This window comes from Bacillus rossius, chromosome 13, assembly GCF_032445375.1.
Source record: "Bacillus rossius redtenbacheri isolate Brsri chromosome 13, Brsri_v3, whole genome shotgun sequence".
Classification (NCBI taxonomy): domain Eukaryota; kingdom Metazoa; phylum Arthropoda; class Insecta; order Phasmatodea; family Bacillidae; genus Bacillus; species Bacillus rossius.
This window is the reverse complement of record NC_086340.1, coordinates 3,147,367-3,169,888: the sequence shown is the minus strand read 5'-3', so window position 1 is coordinate 3,169,888 and position 22,522 is coordinate 3,147,367. Positions and strand designations below refer to the sequence as shown.

The window sequence follows — 22,522 nt, the reverse complement described above, 5'->3', positions numbered from 1 at the left end:
ATAAGAAGATATTAGCTGTGCCTGGGGACGCACCACAACGCCGAAATACCACAACGCCGAACGTACAATAATGCCGAAAACCATAACGCCTAAATGCCAAATTGACTACAACGCCGACAGCTAGAAAACTGCTGTGTATCACAGCGCCGAATTATCACAACTCCGAAATACGTTAACCCCGAAAAATGTCATTGCAGGACTGCCACAAAGGTTAGGTTAGGTAAGGTTAGCACACAAATTCATTCAGTTGTTTTTCATTTTACTCCCCGCAGCAACATTTTTCGGCGTTACTGTATTTCGGCGTTGTGGTACACAGCAGTTTTCTAGCTGTCGGCGTTGTGGTCAATTTGGCATTTCGGCGTTATGGTTTTCGGCGTTATTGTACGTTCGGCGTTGTGGTATTTCGGCGTTGTGGTAACGACCCGCTGTGCCTTACTTAGGGTTGCAAATTCTATCCTCGACACCGGATGAATCCGCCAAATTACATCGTCTTGACAAAGTATTAAAGAGTGTATAATGTGAACGCAGATCTCGCTGCACGGCGGGTAAAGAAGGTCCCTGGCCGCCCAATGAGGACGCGAGAAGCAGCACCGCACTTGTCCAGCGCCGAGCTGCTTCTTGAATCGCCGCGAAGAAGGGTACCTAGCTGTACACTCAGTTTCACACAACGGGACTCCGCGGTCCGAGGCGGGAACACGGCAGCCCAGCCCAGCACAGGAACCTGTTAGAGGGGGAGGGGAAGTTAACTCATCAACTCAGTGACGAAACAACCAACCACCGCATGGCCACCGTGTGACACGTGACTGAAACACCGCGGCTGGTTAAAGAAAAGCGGACATCCAGTCAGCCGCACTACCCCCTCCATCGCGCTGGTTGGGTGAAGGTGGGGGTCTCATATGCCATTATTATTTTCCTTATTTTCTTATCATTACTATTAGTTAAGAGCTATTTCTGTAAAATTTAACACTATACCACTCTCGCATATTTTTTTTTGTTCTCTCACAAATATTTTCAACAGATATCTACTTGGCGTGATATAATGGGTGTAAAAACTTTGTAATTGTTATCCATTGCGCGACAATTTACACCGCTCATACTTCACATAGTTATATATATATGTGTTGAAAGTGTTAGCGACGGAACAATAAATGCAAGAGAGGTATGTGTTAAATTTACAGAAATAGCCCTGTACTAATAGTAATGACAAGACAATAAAAAAAAATAAAAAAAAATAGCGTGTGAGACCCCCACCTTAAAGGGAAAGATATAGGAAACGATATACGCCATATTTGTTTCAACAGTTGTTTTGCCACAGTAATTTTGAAATATTTACTGTTGTGATTTTACCTACTAAAATATTATAGTTTTTTTTTTTTTTTTTTTTTTTTTTTTTTTTTTTTTTTTTTAAGACTTTAACATGGAGATTGTTGAAAGCATAATAGTATTATAACTGGAGACCGGAAAAGTTCGCGGATTAATCTCGCGGTAAGCTGTAATTCAAAAGGTTGTACCTTGGCCCGGTGACTGCATGGTCGCCGGTGGCAATTGCCGGTGGCCCGGACCTCGGTCAAGCAACGGGACCCGCCGGCCGCCAGCGCACAGCGCACCTGCAGCTACAGCTACAGCTACAGCTACAGCTACAGCTGCAGCTCGCCGAGCGTGCAGGCGGGGGCACCCGGCGGCCCGACGTGGAGACGTCCGCCACGTTCCCCCACCTGCGAGGCCGGCAGGGGTCACCTCTCCTCACAACGCTCGATTAAGGGGCCCGCCTCGTCAGGGGTGTATCTGTGTCAGTGAGGCGGGATGATAAGCGCGACGCTCGCTGGTGCTTCTAGCGCGGTGTCTCCTCTGGACTGGCGCGCAGTCTTCTCCCAGTGCATATGAGCCGTGACCGTAACATTATATGGTCGAGAAATGAAGATAAAGGTGTAATTCAAGTCCCTTAAGTGCTTTCAAGAATCTGTATTGGTTGTTTTACGTCTAAAAAATTACTCTGAAAACATGCGTTTTAGCCATTTTAACTCTTCAAAAAATACAGTTTAAAAAACTTGATCCAAAATTAAAAGTACTTTTCGGGCCTCAGCAGACCCCACTTGGATATCTCGAGTAGTTTTGAAATCGCGTTGTTTTTCCTGAAGCTCTGCGCACCGTGTGTGTGCCCGGGTAGGCGGAGCCCTTAACGCTGTCCTTGTTATAGTGTGCTCTGTTGCCAGATATACCATATACCACAGAGTACTAAAGTTTAAGACGCAACATTGAAGTGTCTGGAATTTTTTTAATGTATCTGAAATCATGTATTTTGTAAAACAAAATTCGAAATGAGAATTTCAGAAATAAATTTACCTGTTGTATATCATCCGATAATATTCTCGCTTTCTTTTTTATTTCTAAGAAAACGTAATTGAAAGACAAAATTTTGGGGTCTACAATTTGTTCTATATCAAGTTTTAAAAAAAGGTTTGGGTCTCTTGAGCGTAACATTCTTTTATGGAATGCCTTGTTATTGTCATTGACTGTCACAAATGGTTTCGCCTGTATAGCATTGAATATTTTTTTTTTCTGTCAGAAAGACTACAACTGTGATGATACTGCCAATTGAAGCCATTTAATGGTCTTGGAAAACAAACAAGTAATAAAGTTGATTATAATTTTCGAATGTTAATGTTGACGACCCTGAACTGGCGAGGGACAGCAGGCGAGAAGATGGCAGGATGAGGAAGAAGAGGAATTGCTTCCCTCGTGTTTCCTGACTCCGACACCAGCTAGCCGCAGGGGAAAGCCTCGACGCGGAAGAGAAAGGTCCTTGTGGCAAGGACTCGCTCCAGTTGGGACCCGCAGGACCGCCGGCCGCTGTGGGAACACTCCGTCGACCGTGCCCTTAGACGGCGACACTACCACCGCGCCAGACCCACTTATGTTATACTGCTGGACACGCCACTATGTTGTATATCTGGACCCTAGACACACTTCTGTATAGCCAGATCCACCTGCCTCTAAGTACTACTGCTGGACCCCACTTGTCTTTATGTTCTACTGCTGGACACGTCTCTATGTTGTATATCTGGACCCTAGACACACTTCTGTATAGCCAGATCCACCTGCCTCAGAGTACTACTGCTAGGCCCTCTTGTCTTTATGTTCTTGCCTCTATGTTTTATTGCTAGATAGCACAGTCCTAGTAGTCCATTCAAACCTAATACGTGTTTATTGAATGAGTGCCTGTACTGAATCTAGAAAAGTTACTCTGGTAGCAACTCAAAAAGTAGCTATATAATTTTTCGAATTGAATAACCAGAATTTGTTTTGCAATGCAGAGGAGGAGAAGGTGATTTAAGTTACTCATTTTGACTTCAAGGATTGCCCCCACCCACTTCCTAACTTCTTACCTCCGAGTGTTAGTTTACATTAGCCCCCATTTTTTTTCGTGCCTATCTTTCGGTATGATTGTTTGAGTGACAATAATGTGAATAAACCAATGCTATTGGAAGAGTCCATGTGGAGTACATGTGCTAGCGGACGGAAGTAAAACCAAGTAAACCTGACTGTTACCACGGAACGACCACAAGAATCCCTTTTTTTCAAAATGACAGTCATAATATTCACTCAGTACCTACTTCCTTATTGACAATAACAAACACCGACCCCCCTTCCTCCTCCCCTGGGCCAACAATGGATAATCCGGCTTTGTACTACTCCATGAAATAAACAACGAATGGTACCTGGTCTGTACTAGCAATTTCTTATTGAAATGACTCCAACGTCTTTAAAATGTTATAAATCTGGACATTATTGAGCTGACTTCTGACATCAATTTCCGTCATCAAACACACACACACACACACACATATATATATATATATATAAATAAACTCAAGCCGATTTTCGAACTGACATCATTTTAACACAATAGTTTCATATCGTAACACATTCTTGGCTGAAAGAAAAAGAAATACACGGCAGACCTTCAGAAGTGCCTGAATTATCTGGAACACACCGAGCACAGATTCAGAAAGGCTCATTGGCTGCCGCTCGAGTGATAAAACTCCCCCCCCCCCCCTGCTCCTCGACTTGAAGCACTCTCTCTGTCATTGGTCGAGGTCGGAAAAATTCGAGGTTACATTTCGCGACAGGCTAGAATCCAAATGCGCATAACTTCAGGCTGCTTCTGTGGTTGGCGAACAGTTCATTAGAAGTACATCGCTGTTGCTTAGGACGCTGAACCAACAAATTACCCCCCAACGAAAGAAGTATTGAATCACAAGTATCTCAGTTAAAAGAGGTCTTACGAGGCAGTAGCCAATGAGCATGTGTAAGTTTGCCGTATAAATAGAGACCGGAAAAAATTCGCGGATTCATTCGGCGATAGGCTAAAATTAAAATAAATATACCTCTTAGATGATTTTGCTATTGGCGTACTGTTCATCTGGACGAATCTCAACCAATTATAAACCCTCAACCAAAGAAGGATCGAATCACAGACAAATCAGCCGAGACGACTTACAAGTCGGCAGCCAATGAACTTGCATTATTTACCCGAGTGTACAGGGGAATGTGCAGTCTATCCTGAAGGCCATCGAAAGAGAGAATTTTTCCGGTCCCTACGTATAAATAGAGGATCGAGGAGTCTATCCTAGAGGTCAACGAAATAGCTAATGTTTCCCTTCTCTACAAATGTGACAGGGCTGTAGCTGACTGGACCAATGAGGACGCAGCTGCCGTGCTGAGAACTCCAGTGATTGGTCTGAATATAACAGCCACACGAAAAATAATTCTTGCAGCTTAAAACAGCTGGTATATATATATATTTTTTTAAATAAATCATATTAACACGTTAACGACATGATGGTATCTCTTTGTCTGCGAACGTGAATACGTGCTATGAAGTCAGCTGGGAAACGCAAGTCACGTGTTCCGAGGCACGTTGCACATTCGCGCGGCAGCTTCGAGCGGAATGCAGCTGAACAAGCCACGCCCAGGACAAGCGCTAAAGGTCGGTGCAAGAGGAGGCACAGCTGCCTGGCAGTCGCTGGGTCGCTCGACCTATCGATACCTCACCTGCCGACTTGGCAAGAACACCATCGGCAAGATTTGGAAAAAAAAAAAACAAAAAAAACAACAACTATATATTTGCGTAATTCATACGCGATGAATCGATCAGGGTGTCAGTGAAACAAGCATCCATAAGTACAGCAACATTATAAATACATCAATAGTTTAATGGGTGCATATCTGTATAAAATATACTTAATACCTAAATGATTAGTTTAAGTATACATGAAAAAAAACATAACCAAAGAAAACCAGAGCCTAATTGATTCAAACATAGGCGAACTTACTAAGATGTAGGATCCATTGCTTGAGAATTATATATATATATATATATATATATATATATATATCATATGCATGTACAGACAGAAGTCCCATAGGGCGAGACAAGGCAACAATGCCCTCACCACTCCAGGAGAAACGGGCAGATATCTGACGGGCTGCTGCACTAACACATACACCTCTGACTGGGTCAAGGGCGTATCTGTGTCGGCGAGGCGGGACGATAAGCGCGACGCTCGCTGGTGCTTCTAGCGCGGTGTCTCCTCTGGACTGGCGCGCAGTCTTCTGGTCGTGCACAGGACAACTGTGATATCTGAGCGATGACCGTGACATTATACGGCCGAGAAATGAAGGTACAAGGTGTTAAAGCAAGTCCCTTGAGGGCTTTCCACAGATAACCTGTGCCGCGTGTTTCAATGCCTAAACATTACTCTGAAAACACGCCTTTTTAGCCATTTTAACTCTTTTTGAAATACCGTTAAAAATATAATCGGGAAACCAAACTCAGAGAGAATTGTTAAATGCTTTTCGTAAACAGACTTCACTCGGGCATATATTGAGTAGTTTTCAAGTCACGTGGTTTTTTCCTGAAGCTCTGCGCACCGCCTGTGTGCCCGGGTAGGCAAAGATGCTTTCAGAGCCGTGGTGACCGCTCACTTTCTCAGAAAGAGACGGAACGACCGAGGCGTGTGTGTGCGCGCCGTGTTGTTCCCGGCGGTGACGGATCCGCCGCGAGGCGTCGCTGGAGAGAGTGGGTTCCTGCGCACACACACCCACGTGACCTGTCGCAGTTCCGTCTCGGGCCTCGGTTCCCGATCAGCGCACGTGGGAAGGGCAACCGGGGGGGATTAGGCTCCGCCATCTTGGATTTCCCCCATATTTTTTTGTGCTATAATTCAATTTTTGAATTAAATATCTCAATTTTTTGCCATGTATAAACATAAATCATATTTTTCCCGGACCTACACCTTGTTGAAACCACATTATTTACCAACAGGCTCTAGTCTGTACACGCAGCAAGGAAATAACATATTATTTCACGCTGGCGACTACAATTGTCATGATAATCGCACCAGTTCACAAGTGTTGACTTCAACAAGCAGCTAAATCTTAGTAAAATGGCACGTCACGCCAAAATATTTAGCACGGAAGCTTTATTGGAAGCGGTATCAAATTATTTGAAATTGCAAGAAAAAGTGGCTTAATAATATCCTTTAAGATTGGGCTACAATCTCAATAAAAATACAAGTTTTTATTAGAAAAAAGTGATTATTAAAGGTATTTTGTTTGATTCTTACCTATAACCTTTAGTTTTCTCATACAGAACCCTCTTTTATTAAGAGAGATAATGCATCTTTAGTCTATGATTACGGATGTTTAGCTGGTGTAGTTGGAATTCGACTGGAATTTATAAATTAAGAGTATTTTTAAACCATTATTAATTTGTTTTTCTGTAAACAGATGGTTAAGCTTAAGCTTGGCTTTGGCTCACGCTATTCCTACAGTGCAACACGGCAGTGCAATCCAAGAGCTACGCAGAATTTCGTTTCGGAAACAAAAAGGGGGATCGAACCACTTTGCCAGCTGTTTTCAAATTATTTCCATTGGTTGGTGGAAATGATAGATTTTTTGGATTTGGCGATTTGGGGGGGGGGGGGGGGGGAGATACGTTCTGACAGATTCGTAAAGATATAAGCTACCATTCAAATTCAAATAATTGCATAATTGCAATTAAACTTTCTTAAAACATTAATGGATCCCACTTTAAATTATGCTTATTTACAATTTATTTAAAACACAGAATATAATTTTATTCGAATTACAATGAGTGTAACTAATGTAAGCGATTGAGACTTGCTGTCACGAGATAGTGTCGAGTCGAGTGCTTCGTGTGAAGCACGAGTGGTTTACAAACTGCACGGCCGATGCAAGAACAGGGGAACCTTCCAGGTCCGCTCCACAAGGACGCGGAAACGTAAACACGAACACGGAAGTGCAAGATATTTACGTTTCGCTACCCGTTTGCCGATTCGCAGTGCACGGGAACCCAACAAACGACAACCAACGATGAAGTAACGTGCGTGTGTTAAAAGTAAAACAAAATGCATTAAGTACAACATGTGTGGACATTTAAAGTTTGAAGGTGAAGGATGTTTTCTAAAGTTATAGATTGTTAATCTTGCGGCTAAGAAACGTTAATTTCATCAAAAATTTGTTGAGACGAGAACAAAAAAACGGTCGGAAATTACGTATATAATAGAAATAAACCACGCAGCAGTAGTAAAACGCCGGTCATATAAAATTTTTAACGTATTCAAAACGTAAACAAACATGTCTAACGCCGTGGTCAAATACTCGGCTTCAGTTGGTCGCACGGAGAAACGTAAACGGAAGAGATGGGAGTGGCCCAGCTAATCCGCACGCTTCCGGTTTGCATGCGTGTACTTGTAGAACGAACCTCAAGGACTATGCAAACCACGAGGCCGCAACGCAATGATTTGCTAACTTTCACTTTTTTTTCCATGCACACTGGCCTCGATTTACAAACGGATCGACCAAGAATTTGCACTGAGCGCCAGTTTATGAAGGAAAAAAAAAGGGGGGGGGGGGGGAGGAGAAAAATTTGAGATGCGAAAAAAAAAAAATTGTGGGAAAACAAGTTTTGAACGTACGGTAATGATTTTTGATTTTCAAAACTAAACATGGACAGAGTCAAAGGAAAATTTTTAGTTTATACCAACTATTGCAGTGTGGCAAAAATTTATCGGACCTTGCCACCAAATACTTTAGTTATGGATTTAAGACTCGTTTGACAATTAACAGCATACTATAACTAATGTTTTATTACGTTATTGATAACAGCCGCATAGAACTAAAACAAGCATTTATTACATTTAAATAAGAAATCCCATGTCTTTGAAAAACTGAAAAATCTTAGTATTTAATTACATAATGTGCTGTTTTTAAAACTGGTAATATGTAAAATGATGTGTTGTTTGTGGGGACTGTGAAAAGGAGTGGCGAGGGGACTAGAGCGCTAGCTGCCTCGAATCGGGGCCTGTGTATACGCACGAACGTGATCTGTATACGAGGACGCCTAATGTTTCCTCGGTCCAGGTATAGTCCACCTGCGCTAACAGTGGCCACCTGTCCTGCTTGTTCCAGTGGAGACGTACCTGAGTCCCGTGGAGACGCACTGCAACAACATCGACTACTTCATCCCCGACGTGGACAACCTCACGAAGCAGTTCTCCGAGGATGCGATGGCGCGATTGCGTGAGTCATCTTTTCAGCCGAGTGCCCGTGACGTAGTTCAAGCCACGGTAGAGGACAATCACACCTTGGTCCGTCACAGTGTTCGTATTGTTCTCATATCACTCCGAGCCAAAGGTCTCAGTTTTTATTTGTTAAAAAGGGATTAAAAAGGCTAGAATTAAGGTGAATCAAGGTTGACGCCATACATAGTACTTACACATGGACTTTGATTGCAACAAAGGAATTGATATTGTTAATATTGAAACAAATGTATTTATTGAAAATCTAAACTCGTAGATTCTTTATGTCCTGATCGTGAATGACGTTTTCTTTGGACTGGACATCAGGTACACTAAAAATAATTTTCTCGAAATAACGTTAAGTGCGCCAGATAACAATAAATAATATTCTGTAGGCGTACTTGACCTTTGAAAAAGGTTATTTTTTAAATTTACAATATTACATTTTTGGTGTTATATTTAGTTTAACTTGCAGTGAGATGAATATGGGAAATAGGCTATTATGTGACTCTTGCTTGCCGCAGACATGGGCCGCTCCATGATCGCCATGTTCATCGTGGCCTTCTTCGCGGTGTTCATCGCCTTCTGGACGGGCGTAGCCGGCTGCTGGAGACGCTCTCCGGGCAACATCACCGCCACCGCCATCCTCATGCTGCTGTGCTGTGAGTGCCTCGCCCCCCTCGTCTACCCGTTACCTCAGCCATCTCAGCCTCCTTCGACATCTCAGCCACCTCCACAACCTCAGACACCTCACCCACCTCTGACACCTGAGCCACCCCTGAAACCTGAGCCTCCTCTGACATCTCAGCCACCTCCACAACCTCAGACACCTCACCCACCTCTGAAACCTGAGCCACCCCTGAAACCTGAGCCTCCTCTGACATCTCAGCCATCTCCACAACCTCAGACACCTCACCCACCTCTGACACCTGAGCCACCCCTGAAACCTGAGCCTCCTCTGACATCTCAGCCACCTCCACAACCTCAGACACCTCACCCACCTCTGACACCTGAGCCACCCCTGAAACCTGAGCCTCCTCTGACATCTCAGCCACCTCCACAACCTCAGACACCTCACCCACCTCTGACACCTGAGCCACCCCTGAAACCTGAGCCTCCTCTGACATCTCAGCCACCTCCACAACCTCAGACACCTCACCCACCTCTGACACCTGAGCCACCCCTGAAACCTGAGCCTCCTCTGACATCTCAGCCACCTCCACAACCTCAGACACCTCACCCACCTCTGACACCTGAGCCACCCCTGAAACCTGAGCCTCCTCTGACATCTCAGCCACCTCCACAACCTCAGACACCTCACCCACCTCTGACACCTGAGCCACCTCTGACACCTGAGCCACCCCTGAAACCTGAGCCTCCTCTGACATCTCAGCCACCTCCACAACCTCAGACACCTCCGACATCTCAGCCACCTCCACAACCTGAGCCTCCTCTGACATCTCAGCCACCTCCACAACCTCAGACACCTCACCCACCTCTGACACCTGAGCCACCCCTGAAACCTGAGCCTCCTCTGACATCTCAGCCATCTCCACAACCTCAGACACCTCACCCACCTCTGACACCTGAGCCACCCCTGAAACCTGAGCCTCCTCTGACATCTCAGCCATCTCCACAACCTCAGACACCTCACCCACCTCTGACACCTGAGCCACCCCTGAAACCTGAGCCTCCTCTGACATCTCAGCCACCTCCACAACCTCAGACACCTCACCCACCTCTGACACCTGAGCCACCCCTGAAACCTGAGCCTCCTCTGACATCTCAGCCACCTCCACAACCTCAGACACCTCACCCACCTCTGACACCTGAGCCACCCCTGAAACCTGAGCCTCCTCTGACATCTCAGCCACCTCCACAACCTCAGACACCTCACCCACCTCTGACACCTGAGCCACCCCTGAAACCTGAGCCTCCTCTGACATCTCAGCCACCTCCACAACCTCAGACACCTCACCCACCTCTGACACCTGAGCCACCCCTGAAACCTGAGCCTCCTCTGACATCTCAGCCACCTCCACAACCTCAGACACCTCACCCACCTCTGACACCTGAGCCACCCCTGAAACCTGAGCCTCCTCTGACATCTCAGCCATCTCCACAACCTCAGACACCTCACCCACCTCTGACACCTGAGCCACCCCTGAAACCTGAGCCTCCTCTGACATCTCAGCCACCTCCACAACCTCAGACACCTCACCCACCTCTGACACCTGAGCCACCCCTGAAACCTGAGCCTCCTCTGACATCTCAGCCACCTCCACAACCTCAGACACCTCACCCACCTCTGACACCTGAGCCACCCCTGAAACCTGAGCCTCCTCTGACATCTCAGCCACCTCCACAACCTCAGACACCTCACCCACCTCTGACACCTGAGCCACCCCTGAAACCTGAGCCTCCTCTGACATCTCAGCCACCTCCACAACCTCAGACACCTCACCCACCTCTGACACCTGAGCCACCCCTGAAACCTGAGCCTCCTCTGACATCTCAGCCATCTCCACAACCTCAGACACCTCACCCACCTCTGACACCTGAGCCACCCCTGAAACCTGAGCCTCCTCTGACATCTCAGCCACCTCCACAACCTCAGACACCTCACCCACCTCTGACACCTGAGCCACCCCTGAAACCTGAGCCTCCTCTGACATCTCAGCCACCTCCACAACCTCAGACACCTCACCCACCTCTGACACCTGAGCCACCCCTGAAACCTGAGCCTCCTCTGACATCTCAGCCACCTCCACAACCTCAGACACCTCACCCACCTCTGACACCTGAGCCACCCCTGAAACCTGAGCCTCCTCTGACATCTCAGCCACCTCCACAACCTCAGACACCTCACCCACCTCTGACACCTGAGCCACCCCTGAAACCTGAGCCTCCTCTGACATCTCAGCCACCTCCACAACCTCAGACACCTCACCCACCTCTGACACCTGAGCCACCCCTGAAACCTGAGCCTCCTCTGACATCTCAGCCACCTCCACAACCTCAGACACCTCACCCACCTCTGACACCTGAGCCACCCCTGAAACCTGAGCCTCCTCTGACATCTCAGCCATCTCCACAACCTCAGGCACCTCACCCACCTCTGACACCTGAGCCACCCCTGAAACCTGAGCCTCCTCTGACATCTCAGCCATCTCCACAACCTCAGACACCTCACCCACCTCTGACACCTGAGCCACCCCTGAAACCTGAGCCTCCTCTGACATCTCAGCCACCTCCACAACCTCAGACACCTCACCCACCTCTGACACCTGAGCCACCCCTGAAACCTGAGCCTCCTCTGACATCTCAGCCATCTCCACAACCTCAGACACCTCACCCACCTCTGACACCTGAGCCACCCCTGAAACCTGAGCCTCCTCTGACATCTCAGCCACCTCCACAACCTCAGACACCTCACCCACCTCTGACACCTGAGCCACCCCTGAAACCTGAGCCTCCTCTGACATCTCAGCCACCTCCACAACCTCAGACACCTCACCCACCTCTGACACCTGAGCCACCCCTGAAACCTGAGCCTCCTCTGACATCTCAGCCACCTCCACAACCTCAGACACCTCACCCACCTCTGACACCTGAGCCACCCCTGAAACCTGAGCCTCCTCTGACATCTCAGCCATCTCCACAACCTCAGACACCTCACCCACCTCTGACACCTGAGCCACCCCTGAAACCTGAGCCTCCTCTGACATCTCAGCCACCTCCACAACCTCAGACACCTCACCCACCTCTGACACCTGAGCCACCCCTGAAACCTGAGCCTCCTCTGACATCTCAGCCACCTCCACAACCTCAGACACCTCACCCACCTCTGACACCTGAGCCACCCCTGAAACCTGAGCCTCCTCTGACATCTCAGCCACCTCCACAACCTCAGACACCTCACCCACCTCTGACACCTGAGCCACCCCTGAAACCTGAGCCTCCTCTGACATCTCAGCCATCTCCACAACCTCAGACACCTCACCCACCTCTGACACCTGAGCCACCCCTGAAACCTGAGCCTCCTCTGACATCTCAGCCATCTCCACAACCTCAGACACCTCACCCACCTCTGACACCTGAGCCACCCCTGAAACCTGAGCCTCCTCTGACATCTCAGCCACCTCCACAACCTCAGACACCTCACCCACCTCTGACACCTGAGCCACCCCTGAAACCTGAGCCTCCTCTGACATCTCAGCCATCTCCACAACCTCAGACACCTCACCCACCTCTGACACCTGAGCCACCCCTGAAACCTGAGCCTCCTCTGACATCTCAGCCATCTCCACAACCTCAGACACCTCACCCACCTCTGACACCTGAGCCACCCCTGAAACCTGAGCCTCCTCTGACATCTCAGCCACCTCCACAACCTCAGACACCTCACCCACCTCTGACACCTGAGCCACCCCTGAAACCTGAGCCTCCTCTGACATCTCAGCCACCTCCACAACCTCAGACACCTCACCCACCTCTGACACCTGAGCCACCCCTGAAACCTGAGCCTCCTCTGACATCTCAGCCACCTCCACAACCTCAGACACCTCACCCACCTCTGACACCTGAGCCACCCCTGAAACCTGAGCCTCCTCTGACATCTCAGCCATCTCCACAACCTCAGACACCTCACCCACCTCTGACACCTGAGCCACCCCTGAAACCTGAGCCTCCTCTGACATCTCAGCCATCTCCACAACCTCAGACACCTCACCCACCTCTGACACCTGAGCCACCCCTGAAACCTGAGCCTCCTCTGACATCTCAGCCATCTCCACAACCTCAGACACCTCACCCACCTCTGACACCTGAGCCACCCCTGAAACCTGAGCCTCCTCTGACATCTCAGCCACCTCCACAACCTCAGACACCTCACCCACCTCTGACACCTGAGCCACCCCTGAAACCTGAGCCTCCTCTGACATCTCAGCCATCTCCACAACCTCAGACACCTCACCCACCTCTGACACCTGAGCCACCCCTGAAACCTGAGCCTCCTCTGACATCTCAGTCACCTCCACAACCTCAGACACCTCACCCACCTCTGACACCTGAGCCACCCCTGAAACCTGAGCCTCCTCTGACATCTCAGCCACCTCCACAACCTCAGACACCTCACCCACCTCTGACACCTGAGCCACCCCTGAAACCTGAGCCTCCTCTGACATCTCAGCCATCTCCGACACCTTAGCCACCTCCTACATTTTAGTCACCTCCGACACCGCAGCCACCTACATCATCTCATCCACCTCCGACATTTCTGTCACCACAGACACCTCCACCATCTCTGATTGCGACTCCTGGCTGAAGCTGTTCGTGTGTTTCAACACCTTGTTTGCAAATTACTGAGTCCCACATTTTTGTGATGACTGAGGCCACAACTTAGTTCAGGGGACCAGCGAGAAATAATTGGTTATTTGTATTTTTCCAAAAAAAGTTATTTCACTAAACTCAACATCAATAATAATAAAAAAAGAATGAATCCTTACAAGCAAGTCAATATTGAATGAGATGGGGTAAAATGGAGAAAAGGGACTTTTGATGTTACTACTTGTAACAAAATTAATCTGGAAAATGTCTTACTTTTCAGTGAATTGTTGTAATAATATGATGAATAGTGTGCACAAACCTTTCAAAAATATATTCTTGTAATTTTCTTCAGCCCACCACTTCCAAAAATCCCGGCTGTGCCCATAGAGGATGAAATTAAAATTATAATTAGGACCTAGGTTGCCAGTCTTGCTTGATACTTGGGAATTTCAAGCACTAATCCAGACGTATGCAAGCTTATGCACGAGTGTACGGTAAGCAGCACGCACTTTAGGTTGATGTAGCTGCTTCCAAACAGCATGTGTTTCTATCAGACTGTTTGATGCAGGTCTGCTGACTGCGGGCGGCATGGGCTTGTGGCATGGCGTGGAGTACTACGAGCGAGAGAAGGTTGTCGGAGAAGAGTTCTTCCAGCAGTGGAACAACGTACGTATGCTCTCGTCAACTCCCAACAACAGGGCGCTGTACCTAGATCAGTGGCGGATCCAAGGGGGGTCACCAGGGGCAAGTGCACCCCCCCGCCTCCCCCCGAAAAACCAGTTGTCTGCTACATTAATATTCCCGACAAAAATGATTGTTTCTGAAACCAATAAAATATTTTTATATAATAAATGAATTTCTTGTAGAATCATAAAATCTGGTGGTTGTATGTTATGTGTAGTGTGAGTAGATTAAATACAAATTTAGTAATTTTAAGACTATTTTTTCTCTGGCTACTCTGAAATCCTAGAGTTCCCCCTCCGAGGTGAACCTCTGGATCCGCCACTGACCTAGATGTACCTAGAGGGGAAGGGGGGGGACAGACAGGGTTTGCGCTCCTTGGCACCACATTTTTGGCATTTTAAATACTCACAAACGTGAAAATGGTTGCGTGTTTCCGAAATGGCGTCTGTGGCTGGCCAACAGCCTGCATGCGCATAATGCCAGCCGCAGTGCTGCAGCGGCCTAATAATTTCCAAACGGTACACACTTAAAAAAACACTCCTTGCACATCCGGATTGCAGAGAGACAAAGATGCAAGAAGAGGGTTTACAGTCAGTCAACACCAGAGAGTGTATAAGGAGGTGGAGTGGCTTAGAGCCACTGTGCATGTCCCACAAGGTTTACGTCATTCACTGATCATGTGTGGGCAGGCAAAACATTAGCTTTGCTTTATGACAGCATAAGTATGAGCCTTTTAAGGTATGTTTTTATGACTGGTATTTAAAGACACATTTTCCAGTGATGAGTTGTGAACATTAAAACCCATTTAACTTTTGCAGCAGAATCGCTGTAAAAAATTATTAAAGTGAAAGCAGGTTTTATTTGCTTTAGCAAAACTGGTTTGTCTTGTTTTTGGAAAACAGTTTAGACATGTAAAAAAAAATTAACGAATAAGTACCTAATGCAAACGCTAAACATTATCTTTCTCAGTTATAAGTTTTATACATATTTGTGTATCAAAATGGACGTAATTATTTCACCTTTTGTTGTGTGTCCTTCTGCTACACGTAGCCGACCGTGAAGCCAGCATATGGTGTTGGCGTGGACTCCACAGATGCAGCGCTGCACTCTACTCTGCCTGTCCACCCTGTGGCAATAACCATGAGTCACGTTATTCCCATGCCTGCAGGTATTTCCTCATAGAAGCTCTGCTGTGTGAAGGACACTTGTAAAGCGTGTTTGTGGATGTGATGTGGCTGCAAGGAACAGGTTTGGGGCGGAGACCAGCGACCGGCATCGCTAACCAGTGCATCCAGACAACTTAGCGAATGTCCACCTGTTGTTAGTGTATTCGAATCTTTTAGCGGAGAAAATATCCTCTCACCTGGCGCAATTTTAACGGGATCAGCTATTATTTTAGTCGGTAGGAACTTTTGCTAATTAATTTAAAACAACCCTTGAAAATAATTTTTTTAGCATCAACTCAGGTACTACAGTAGAACCCTGTTATAATGTTTTTCGAGAAGGCATAAGGAAAAAAAAAACATAAATGGTAAAAGCAGGAAATATCAATTAAACAAGGCAGTGTTTGAACTTTCTACCAATTGACTCATCAAGCTATAAAAACAAATTAAAATTTAAAACCAGTGATGGATACACTCAATACTCAAATTTTCTCAGCACACCCAACAATTTTTCAACTTCATCATGCGTCCAGCTTCTATTTTATTTGTCTTTAAGGACACACTGCTACACTTCTGTAAAACGATTCATGATTTGTGACGATGATGATGAAATAAATTAAAGATTTTTCATCAGCAAAAGAAAACACTAAATTTTTCATTCTTATTATTGCAGAATAGTTGGTGAACTAAAATATTGTAGGACTACGTACGTACATCTGAAAACACACTAGAATGGCAAGAAATGGAAGGATTTGGAATTTTTTTTCTTCAAAGCAAGGGTGCCAACAGACACGTAAACTATGAACGTTATGTCTTTTTTATATATTGGGTACACAGTGTTGGCTAGCACTAACATGTTGTGGTGGCGTTCTGGCAGACTTACATTTTTTTTTGCATACAATTCTATTTGTTCAATCTACATCTACGGTACAGCAGTGATTGAAAAACAAAAGTGCACTTAAGGTATAAATAAAAACCTTGTAACATATTAAACTTCACAGATGGGGTAATGTTTGGAATAGCTGGGTTTTTAAAACTTTTTTTTTTTGCATTTATTGAAATATACAAAGGAAACGCACTATTCGTGAAATGTTGTATACAGGAAATAAATAAATTGTCCTTATGGGGAACATGCTGGGACTTCAAAAATATGACACTATAAGCAGGAAAACAATTTAAACAAGAACATTATAACAGGGTTCTACTCAGGGGCACAACAACTAAATTTCCAAGGGGGGGGGGGGGGGGGGGGGCAATATACCTTTTTATAAAGAATCATCGATCCCCCCTATTGAAGCGGGGGGGGGGGGGGTCCGGGGGTCCTCCCCTGGGAAAATTTGTATTTCAAGGTGGAAAATGGTATTATTTAAGCAGTTTTATTATTTAAAAATTTATTACACAGCACTTTCTTTGCCCCCGTTTGCCCCCACTTCAAGGTTTCAGAGGGGGGGGGGGGGCAAAATACCCTTGCCCCCCTTTTGTTGTTGCACCCCTGGTTCTGCTGTAGTCGAAGCATGTGTTTTTACCTTGCTGTATTGCGTGCTGGAGTCCCAACGGTCGGCCGAGCGGGCAGTCAACAGAGGACCCGGCGGCGGGGTCCAGAGAGAGAGTGTGTGTGGTGACGACAGGCCCTGCGGGACGGCACCGTCGTCTGGTACGACTGGTCCTACATCCTCGCCTGGCTCAGCGCCGGCTTCTCGTTCGCGTCGTCCGTGGTGCTGTTCTGCGCGGCCAACTGCCTGCGCTCGGAGCGCAGCGTGGAGAAGGCCAAGAACGTGCAGTATATCATGCCAGGTAGCCGCCGCGCGGCCGGCCACGCCTGGAGAAGGGAAGAGGGGGGGGGGGGGGAAAACGCTGGGGAGTCACTTGCACAGACAGCACGAGCGCTTCACAGCCGGCGAATAGTCACCGTCGCGTGAGCCCCGTGGCTCAGGCAAAATCATTATCGCTACTAATGATTTAAGGGCCCTGAGACTGTATTTGTATTCGACTAATGCTCAACAAAATGAAGACTTACTTTTGTAAAAAAAACCTTTTTTGAGAGCGAAAGAAATGAAAGAATTGAAAGGGTTTTGATTCATAAAAATAAAAATTAATAATAAAAAAATATTAAAAAAAAATACAGATTAAACTTAACAAAATTATTTACATGTGTTCTTAATATATTGTAAATAAGATAAAAAGACAAAGGGTATTCAAAAGTATGAACTATGGAAAAATGAATAAGCTTTTTTTTCTCAAAGTGCTCTTACAGTGAAGTGGAAAATTTTCCACGTTTTGATAAAATATGGTATGAAACGTTATGCTGTCTGTGCAGATGAAATCTCCAGCACAATATACTAATCATGTATTTTAATACTTGTACATAAAATGATGGATAATTTTGTAGCAATCAGGTGCACGATGCATTAAAAATAACTGAGCTGCAGCACTAACAGTTTCTTCACTAATTAATTTTATAATACTTCTTCTATTGTGCTTCTAACTACATTTTGTGTTTCAGCATGTTTCAGAAGCACTATATAACATTAGTGAGCTAGCTATGTCTTCTCAGGTATGGCACTGACCATACATGAGTTTAAAACGGAAAAAAAAATAAATAAATAAATAAATAAATGAAATAAACTTTCATCTTAACAAATTTTAAAATTATTCACATAAATATTTAAATGAATTTTAAGAATTTTTGAAAAGTTAGAATTTATCAAAACAACATTTTGTTTCCTTTATTTTGCAACAGGCTTAAAGCACACATTTTATATATCAGCCTTTCTTAGGTAACTAGATCCCCACCACCTTTTTGTTATAGGTATTTTATTAGTAAATCATAAAATAAAAATGAAGCATAATTTACCATCTTGCACAAACACTATAAATAATTTTTTTATTATTACAAAAGTGAACTACAAAAATGCTACAAATTATTTAAAAAGATTACATAAATTTATTAAAGTTAAACAGATAAGTAAATTATAACAAAATTTACCCTTCATAGTTGAGAACACAAGACTCTGTTTTACTTCCCACTTGCAGTTATTAAAAACTTTACATTAATTTTTGTGAAGTCATAAATGTGAATCCACAATGTAAAAAATTCAAGTAATGGCAATGACAAACATAACTAGAAAACAAAACACACTGCAATAACATCTCACACAATTTTTTTTTTACACAGATACAATATAGGCATTATTTGAATGCACCAAATTATGTAACTCACAATTATACTCATTATTAATAAAATTGAAACCGAGCTTGGTTTGACTGCACTTCAGTTTGGTCCAACAGTGACACAGATGATCTTCCCATTACTGTTTATTACTCATGCAAAGCTGTGAAAACAGAGGAAACAAAAAACCAATTTGCTTTGTTTCCTTGGAAACATGGTTCAAAGAAGTGTGGGTTCCCGTTTTACTAAAACCAACTAGAACACATTTCCCAGACACTCAGTGGGCAAAGATTACGATTAAGGAAATTATGCAAAAAAATGATCAAAACTCTATTACCACCACTTAATGCGTCCTCCGCCCACTTCCGCGGTGTCAAGCAAAAAAAAAAAAAAAAAAAATTAAGAACTAAATAGCAGAGCAGTAAACAAAAGGCTATACCAAGGCAGACTTAAATAAACAACTGTGACCAAAGGAAAATGCTTTGTAAGAATCATTTTTTTATATACCATAAAATCTTACAACGGGTAACATGAATAATAACTTAATAACATTATTTATTAAGTATATGGCAATTACTTGCAGGCCAATGTGAACTTACAAAGTTTGGTATTAAATATTACGTTTAAGTTCTGGATAATTAATTACATATATATGTGTTATATGGCATTTTCTTGAGTGCCAATAGAAACTCACAAAAAATTGCATTAAATATAGGTACTGTGCAAACGTTTTGCACACACAATAAATGTGTCTTATATGCCTTATAAAATAGGATTAAGAAATTTAAAAAAGTTATCTATAATCTCAAGTACAAAATATTACAAAAAATCATTACAATAAAATCCTTACGTGTATATTTACAGCTGCGCAGTCAATTTAAATTACAAAAACAAATAAACCATTAAAAAAATTAAAATAAAATATTAATCGAAGTCCTCTTTGGGCATGCTTTATGTTACTTAAGAAACACGTAATTGTCAGTTACCAAACCAAACATGTATTCAATATTTTCTGCGAAATTTCTTTCAAATGCATCAGTGTGCCTAGCCTATTGATAGTAAAAGCGGGCCATAGCTGACAGTGACGTCATAACGCCAAAGTCGTAAAATGTCCTTTAAAGGTTAGCAGTTTCAATTCCACGTTTTAACAAAACATGGGGTGTATAGGTAGTTACGCACACTATCCACTTGGGAAGCAACATTTGCTGGCACTGCAACAGGCATGACACAAAATCAGGTCACCAGAAAAGTTGGTTTCCTTTACCGACCTCTGTCAATTTTCAAAAGCCTAAATCATTAGGAGTCTGATTCAAACACATTGGCAGCGGTACCAAAACTGTATCACGCAGCAACGTGAGCATGACTTTAACAATAAGTTTCATTACACAAGAGATTTTGTTCTAGCGCGGGCTCTGGTAAATGTATTTGCATTTACTTAAAAGTTCTTGTAGTGCGGTTCCAGAGCACTGGAAAGTGCGAATTCTCCAGCATTCGCGTTGATCGCGTCCCAGTGTTCCGCCCCAAGCGCTTCACAAGCGTGCGTCTCGCGTCAGCTAGAGGTGGGTTGCAGAGTATCAATCTGCTACTTTGTAACTGATACACGCCTGTATCAAGTACTGCAAATGAGTACACTATTCAAGTATCAAGTCCTTTAGTATCAGTTTAAAATTCACCTGGAACAACACCACGGCCAACGTGCGCAGAACGCGATCGCAGATGGCGGTCACTTGGCGTCAGCTCTGCCTCGCGACTCCTCGACAGGACACACGCCATCCTTGGCGCTCGGCTTGGTGACGTCACAGTGTCCACTGTCGCGCTCCCTGCGGCCAGCCCAAGCAAAAATACATCACGTGAAACTATTAAAAAAATATTAAGGCCTGTTAAAAATACTGGTTGTCCATAAAAGAATGTCCCAGTTTCAATAGTATATTATAACAGTTCAATATAGACTATTTACAACAAATCATACATCAAATTGAAGGTAAACTAACCTAGTTTTTCTTACAAATTTCCAATGTGTACACCTTTTGATATGCGTCACACATCCAACCTAAAGTCCAATTATTCCCACTTTGGTTAACATGTCCTTCAATTCTGTGTCTCAACTCAGGCAAATCACTAGGTAGTGGCGAAACAGAGACACAATCTTTTAGAAAGCCCTAAAGGGAAAAATTCACGTGGCGTTATGCAGTGGCGTAGCGTGCCATCTCGGCGCCTGGGGCGGGAAACCCATTTTGCCGCCCCCATTCTATAGGTGCTTAGTTAAAATTAAATTTCACATGCAATGAGGTACCTTTTATTGAAGTTAAAATAGGATGAGCGGTTTTACAAGCGGATTCTACGGGCCTTATGAGCAGCGAAGTCAGAAATAACTTTGTCAAAATCAATATTAGCAGCCAATTCTTGTTCAATCGACAATATAGTCAAGTTTGATAGTATAGCGGAGTTATGTTCTTATATATTTTTAATGCCTTTTTGGTAATTATATTTAATTTTTGGAGGTCCGAAGTATATGATCAAATTATAATTTTTCGGGGGAATTGTTGAAGTATTTTTTTAGTATTATTATATAGCTATTTTTTATTAGTAATAGGGTATGTATTTTATGATGGATGCACCGATTTGTGATGAAACGATTTTATGATACATATATATATATTTATTTATTAAATGTTGTCATATAAATTTTGCGTCTTTTTAACTTGCTGCCTCCTCTCACTGTTCGCAACCTTATTAGTATTTTTTAAGCCTGCTATTAGTTTGGGTTTTAATATTTTTTTGGGTTTACCTGCGCTCGCGGTACGGGGCAATATATGAGTTTTACTGTGTCCCGGTTTGCGGAAGTTGTTTGGTTTGCCTTGGGTTAAGGTCAAACTTTACAGTACAATGCGTAGTACTAAATTCAATGAGTGCGAAAGAGAGGCATCGACACGGGCCGACGCGTGAAACAAAAGATTTTGTATGAGTAATTAACATAATAAGGAGTGCCGCTGAACTCGGCTCGCGCGCGCCGGGCGGCGCGGCGTGATGCGATGTTGCCGTTCGTATGTAAACAAACAAACGTTATAAAGAGCTCTGTCAGTGATTTCGCAGTTTTTCTTATAAATAAATATTAAAAAATTGTTGGTGCGCAAAATTTTAGATAAAAATGGAACATTATAGTGTGTGTGACACATGTAATGAATGAATCATAGATCAGATCTCAACCCGCTTCACCGGCGACCCGCCCCCGCGGGCTTCCGCCCGGGGCGGGCCGCCCCCTCCGCCCCACCCACGCTACGCCACTGGCGTTATGTCAGGTGAACATGGAGGCCAGCGATAAAGCGCTCTTTCGTCTCGACCATGACGACTTATCCTACGGTCAGGGACTTCAACATTCAACCATTCTCATACAAAGAGATTCTAATAGGAAAGGCTGAAATTACAGATTCACTCTTAGCAAATTGCAGAACACAAAACGCTTTACAGTAAGGAGACACCATTTTTGTGTAGGTGGCGCTGCAAGTGAGAAAAAAAAACAAAGCAGTACTCGCAAATGCTCTTATCTAAAAGTGTTTTGAGTTACTCTTTAG

General features: G+C 44.5%; 1 protein-coding gene across 2 annotated transcripts in view; it reads left to right on the top strand.

Moving 5' to 3' along the window:
- The window catches only part of LOC134538107 (uncharacterized), a 73,020-nt gene that overhangs the window by 37,416 nt on the left and 13,082 nt on the right, over positions 1–22,522 (top strand). Inside the window, exons 3-6 of one of the 2 annotated variants that reach the window (XM_063379131.1) lie at positions 8,497–8,607; positions 9,131–9,268; positions 14,503–14,600; positions 17,410–17,575. In XM_063379131.1, the coding sequence (XP_063235201.1) occupies positions 8,497–8,607; positions 9,131–9,268; positions 14,503–14,600; positions 17,410–17,575 (513 nt within the window). The remainder of the gene's footprint in view (positions 1–8,496; positions 8,608–9,130; positions 9,269–14,502; positions 14,601–17,409; positions 17,576–22,522) is intronic. The other variant, XM_063379132.1, reaches the window with a different exon arrangement.